Source organism: Atractosteus spatula, unplaced genomic scaffold, assembly GCF_055471065.1.
Source record: "Atractosteus spatula isolate fAtrSpa1 unplaced genomic scaffold, fAtrSpa1.hap1 Scaffold_117, whole genome shotgun sequence".
NCBI classification, from domain to species: domain Eukaryota; kingdom Metazoa; phylum Chordata; class Actinopteri; order Semionotiformes; family Lepisosteidae; genus Atractosteus; species Atractosteus spatula.
The window spans coordinates 76,425-82,948 of record NW_028296672.1 but is presented as its reverse complement, the minus strand read 5'-3'; the positions used below and the strand labels follow the sequence as shown (position 1 = coordinate 82,948).

General features: G+C 45.3%; 1 protein-coding gene across 1 annotated transcript; it reads right to left on the bottom strand.

Moving 5' to 3' along the window:
* Window positions 1–350: 350 nt before the first annotated feature.
* On the bottom strand, window positions 351–3,838 carry LOC148809740 (uncharacterized). The gene is made up of 6 exons (XM_088909217.1): window positions 3,797–3,838; window positions 3,388–3,474; window positions 3,086–3,148; window positions 2,370–2,466; window positions 985–1,352; window positions 351–536 (listed from the first exon to the last, which is right to left on the bottom strand). Exons 1-6 carry the CDS (start codon window positions 3,836–3,838, stop codon window positions 351–353), a joined length of 843 nt encoding a protein of 280 aa, XP_088765343.1.
* Window positions 3,839–6,524: the final 2,686 nt, after the last annotated feature.

Sequence of the window (6,524 nt, the reverse complement as noted above, 5' to 3'; positions counted from 1 at the left end):
AACAGTAAGGAAAATACAAGAGAGGAAACTGAAAGAATTGTAATCACTGCAAAATAGGAAGAGGTGGTTGGACATGTTAAACAGTTTGGCGGTTAATTTGTGACATTTTTGGTGACAATCAGCACACGGATTTCTCTTCATGTTCCTTAAGATGTGCAGTATATATTTTCATTGTAGATTGGTTACTTCAAAAGTCCAGTAAAGTGACAGTGGAGAGCTATCCGATACACATCTTAAAGAAGACTCCCTGTAAGTTGATTAAACGTTTCATTTTCAAGTCAAATCCTTTACATGAAATAGACACCAACAATAGAAGGGGATGAGAAATGTCTTTTATCAAAATAAACCTGCTATTCACAGACCTTGGCCACAACATCTCCCAGGTACTTCTGCAGGATAAGGTCAAGCTCGGCTGCAGCCTGGCGGAAGCACTTGTCCACCTCAGATAAGTCAAACCTGGCCATTGTATTTTCGAAGTAGGATTTCAGCGCCTCTTTCACCTCCTCATAGCTGTCCTGCTTCATGATTCCTGTGCCCTGGGAGAACAAGAAAGGTGAATATTCATCATCATCCCTCAACGATTCTCCAAATTGTCTGACTGCAGACACCACCATGAGGAGGAGCTGGAGTGACATAACATCATCAGTAGGCAGTGAGTCAAGAGAGGGGGAGTCATCCCACTGTTATCCTTATCCATGATCAAGAGTCTCACCCCCTGCTTTACGCTGTCCCTAGTGGTGATCTGTAGACAGTGTGTCTTCCACCTCACCCACCTCCTGAGGCAATAATCTTGAATAAACAGAGGGCTGGAGGCCCAGCACGGCTCCTGTCTTTCTCCCCTTGGGGACGGGAGATTTTCTCAGAACCATGTTGAGGTGAAATGGGAGTGGGATGACGCAGGTGTCTTGGAGAGGTGAGTCCCAGCCCCAGCCCCTGCATACCTCAGTGTGATTCAAGCAAGGGGGAGGGGTTTAAGGGACTTACCAATCCTGCGTATGCACCCTCTGATTCAAAGTCAGGCAGGACTTCATTGTACAGCACCAGGCAGTCCATCTGGATAGATGATATCATGTTCTGAGCCCAGGTCCACACCCGTATCTCCTCCTCCTGGAGCAGCCCCTCCAGCTCGACCTGCAGGCCCGCCCTGAGCCGCCACAGGGCCGCTGGGGTCAGGCCCGGGTGAGCGGGTGTATCTGGAGGTGGGTGAGGGGGTGTGTGAGGGGGCGAGCAATGGGGTATGTGGGCTGCCAAGGAGGAGGTCCATGCCCTGTCCTTCTGCAGATCCCTCTCCGGGCCCTTAGGGTAGTTCCACAGCTGGGTCTCGGTCTCCTGCCTGTGATTGGCTGGCTGGCCTGAGGGGACAGGGGCACAGAGAGGGCATGAGGAGGACAGAGAGAAAACTGAGAGGGTCTTCTCCAGGAGGACCAAGCCCTGCCCCTGGTCTCCCAGCAATCACAGTCACCATCATTGCAGCTGAAACCAAACTTTCGATAGACGTCACAGACATATCAGGTTCACAGACTTGCAGCTCTCGGCTGCCCGGGGTGAGACGCAGGGGGAGTCTGCTCCCTCTTCCTCTGACAGTCCTATCAGATGACAGCGGCAGACCTGATCCAACCCCACCTTCCCTTTCACACACAGCCACACACAGGCATGACTGTGTCACCATCATCACCACCTCCACCATCACAATCTCCACTATTTTCCATTACCATCATCATCACTTCCACCATCACAACCCCTACGATCTTCATCATCATCATCATCACCTCCACCATCACAATCTCCACTATCTTCGTCACCATCATCTTCATCACATTTCTAATAAATTATCTCCACCATCTTCATCACCATATCCTTCTTTATCATGACAATCATCATGTCCACCATCATCATCATCATCAACACCTTTCCATCAACATCATCATCATAACCACCTTCATTATCTACACTACCATCTGCATCACCATCATCATCCTGAGCAGAACACATTGGTTGTCTTACACTGGAAGAGTCTTTGCTCAGAGCCTCAGTATCGGTTGCCCCTCTCCGGCCTTTCAGGGTCACGTCCACCTCTGTCGAGACCTGTCGGCAAATTGACTGCTTTAGTCTCACCAGTAGAAGCCGACCAAGTTTGTGTCTCAGTACAGGTTTATTCTTAGTCTGACAGTATTAATACAGTATTCTTTACATAGAGGAGGGTGGGGGTGTGGAACAAGCTGTCTAGCCATGTTGTTGAAGCCAATAGGGTGGCTTATCTTAAGAGAGAGCTGGATGAGACCCTACAGTCAGGACAGGAGGCACTACTGTACGTAGAGGGTGGTGGGTGTGTGGAACAAGCTATCCAACCATGTTGTTGAAGCCAATACTCACGTTCCTGTGGGATCTGCCCCAGGTCTCATTGTGACACCCTTCTCTCTGCTCGGCCATTCCTCTCTCGACTTGAGCGAGTTTCTCCAGGTGGTGCTGGGGAGGAGAAAACAGAGTTACAAGCCAGTCACACAAACACACATCATCATCATGGGCCAAGATGACCCTGCATGACAGTGGCCTGTCGTCCTCGATCCAGAAGCAATGTCCAGCCCTCAGCTATCCAGCTTCATGATCCCCAACATCCCTGTCAAGACCTGTTGAGGGGCCAGTTCTGCTAGACCAGGGGTCTCAAGCCCAATCACAATCCCTGGAGAGCCAGGTGCATCTCCAGGTTTTCTTTCCAAACGGGGCTAGCCAATTAAACAATTAATCTAATTATTTTCATAAGAAGATGTGGAAATATTGTGTTTAATAATATATTTTGATGTCTCTCACTATTGAAGACTCAAAATATTCAAGGCACAGTTGGATATTGAAGGTCTGGATACAGGTACAGTATTAGAAATTTTTTTGTTTAATTATAAAATTAGATCAACTTTGTAACCAAGACCTCTGGGCAGGAAACCAGATGATGCACCAGACCCTCTAGGAATGGAGTTTGAGACATGCTCACCCTCTCTCACACACAACCTCACACACACTCACCCTCTCACTACTACTACTACTACTACTACTACTACTAATAATAATAATAATGATAATGCAGACTTGCTTTTCTTGGGGTCTTGGGTCTGGCTCCTGTGTTGGCTGAGTCTCCTATTACCTCCTTCCTGATCTGGGGATGTCAGACATAGTTCTGTTACAGACACGGGCTGGACTAGACTCACAAGCACACACACCCACAGACACACACTCCCACACACTTACACACACGCAGATGCACACACTGTCAGGTAGAGTCTTTCTCCTCCTCAAGAGAAGACAACAGAGCCCTGCTACTGCGATGAGCTTTAATTTCAGGAGGAGGAAAAAGAGGAAGAATCACAATATGAAGAAGACCAGCAGTGGAATAACAGCTCTCTGGGTCTGGGGCCTGACTCTCAAACTTGTCTCCAGTCTCTGGTGGGTTTGGACATCTTCTCTGTTCACCTCTGTTGACATCTGTGGACAGGACAGTTCAGTTAGACAAACAAGTTCGACCAGACTTCACTCTCATAGTCAATCAATCAATCAATCATTTTTTTTCTTATATTTTGCCTTTTAATCCAGAACATCAAAGCACTTTACAAAACATACCTGGAAAATAGAGTATAAATGTGTAATACTGTAGTTCCTGGAGTAAGTGCTTGGATAATCCAACTACCACTGCTGTTACTTCTGCTGCTACTACTATGACCATGACTACAAATTCTAATACTAATTCTGATATTAATACTACTACTGCTGTCATTACTAGTAATAGTGATAAAAACAGAGCACTCACAGCTCTCTGGACGTGGGTCTGGAATCTAGAAAGTGGTTCCATTCTCAGGCGACTCTGGACCTCAACACCTGTTGATGGGTCACTTCTGTCAGACACACGAGTGGAGCCCAAGCCCACCTACACACACACTCACACACACTGACAGATATACACCCACACAATAACACACATTATCACACACTGACAGACACCCACCCACACATATTCACACACAGACACTCACACACACTCACAGACACACATTCTTACACTGACAGACACACACACATACACTACACACACTTACAGACACACATTCACAGACACACATAGACTACAAATACTTATAGACACACACCAACACACACACACAGACAAATACACACACACACATAACTACAAATACAGTATAACTAACACTAACACAAATGCCACTAACAGTAACACAGTAACACTATCTCTAAGAATTACACTATCATTATCACTGACACAAACTACTACTACACTACTAATGCTAATAATAACAGTAATGCTATCACTAAAACTAACATGACTACTAGTGTAAATACTCTAACAGTAACTCTATAATTATAACTAATATTAACATGAATACTGGCATCAAAACTATCAGAAGCACAATCACCATTAATACTGACATGAACACTAGCATTAATATTAAAGCTACCGATTGTACTCTCACTAATATTAAATATGAATACACTCGCATTAGTATTAGTCCGTGACGTCAAACCACTCTTTGTGATGAAGGCGAGACACCTAGCTGGGCACAGTGACGTGGCACGTGTCGCCGTGGTTACCATACTTATAATTTGTAAACAGTGGAAAAATGCATTTAAACTGTTACCTACACAAATTTATCAACTTGGAATATAATTTTCAAGATGTAGAATACAATTTCTAAACAATCATTTGAATAATCATTCTTTAATTTGGGATTGAACATTATGAACACTAAACGCAAAATGGTATTTGATCGATACAGGCTGTATTGACTGTTTTCTAGATATTTAAAGAATTTAAAGAAAGAAAAGAATCAGTACTCACCAATCGGTGAAGTTAATCGATGATTCTAAGGTTTTTTAGTTGAATTAATTGGTTGTCGATAGATAAGTGATCAATATCTCTCCTCCGAGAGCTCAGCGCGCCTCCCGCGGTCTCGCTCTCTGATCCCGGCGCTCTGGCTGGTGTCTGTGACGTCACAGCGCTCTTCCTGACAGAGCAGAGCGCGTCTCCGCTGGAGGAGACTCCTGTCCGGAGCCCGGGGGGCTTTTCTTACAGATATACTGTAACATCTCCAAAAGAAAAACACCAGGCTGTGAAGAGAAGTGATTTACTGTATAACAGCTGGAGAAGGAGAGCAACAAACCGAGGAATTAAATTCATTTAACATAAAAAAATATATAGTTTACTTTACAGACTAATACGTTGTATAGAGTAGTCCCGTAGAGCAGACGAGAAATAGCACAAGTACCTGTAATCAGCGCTTTTAAGCGTTTTACACGAATCTCCACAGAATATAATCCTAGAAGATCAGATCCTGGAAGTTCAAGAGCATCTCCTGGTTTTATTTCCATTCGAGCTCTCAGCTCCTCAGGCGGTTTGATGATTGAATTAACTATATAACTGTTATCAGACTCTGTTTAACTGTGTATTTATAAGACTCTCTCTGAGAGACGTGTGGGAGACGCTGTATCCCAGGGCTGGTGTGGAATCACACACAGACAGGTCTTCTGTGTGATCTGAGTCCCACTGCTCAGAGCTACAGACTGGTCAACTAGTCACTATTGTAGACTTGACCATCAGTCTGCTGCTGCTGAGAATCATAATACACTTATAACAGTGGCAATACTGCTGTTCATTAAATCAGTAAAAATAATAATAAAAGATAATCACAAATTGCTCAATTGTCAGTCAAACACTTCTGACAGAGGATTGGAGGCTGACTTACAGTAAAGACAGTGAATCAGGACAGTAATACTGGAGGTCCTGGAAAGGGTTAATAGGAGCTTCTTGCTTCTGACCTGGAACAGAGCCCACAGCTGCCAGATCAGTGACCCCTGAACCCAGTTCACAGAGAGGAGAACCAGGAGCTCTTCTCTGTCTCTAAGAGGGCTGGGAGGAAGGAGAAAAGGGGGAGATGTGACCTGAGTCCAGGCTGTTCTGTCTGATATTGTTCATGTAGCAGCACTGATTGTCTGAATGTCCTCTGGTTCTGGATTGTCAGGACAGAAAAGTATGAAGATGAGCTTCTGTCTGTTCAGGAGGTAGGAGTTTGGGTAAAGTACTGAGGGACCCAGAGCTCTGTGTGTGAGTCTGAGCTGTGAATCTGACTGTGAAGAGTTTTTTTTTTATTCTGCTTCTGAGAATTTTTTTTCTTTTGCCAAGTGATGTTACATCCCCTTCAGATACTCTGCACAGATTGTCAGAGTGAGAGAAGAGGAGAAAGAGAGATGGACAGATAAGAGCACACACTGCGAGAGAGACAGGAAGGTGGAGAGAGGGAGAAGGAGCAGAAAGACAGTGCAGGTGTTCAACCACACTGTGAGCACAGGAGACAGGAGGCTTTTCTCAGCTGCTGAGGAGCTCAGTGCTCATGGCCACTCAGGCTCAGAGGCTCTGGCAGCAGTCAGGTCTGAGAGCTTCTCCTCATATTGGCACTGGAGCTCTGAGAGTCAGCCTCCATTCTGACAGGAACAGCCCCTCCTGTTCAGCCCTGAGAGACACACTG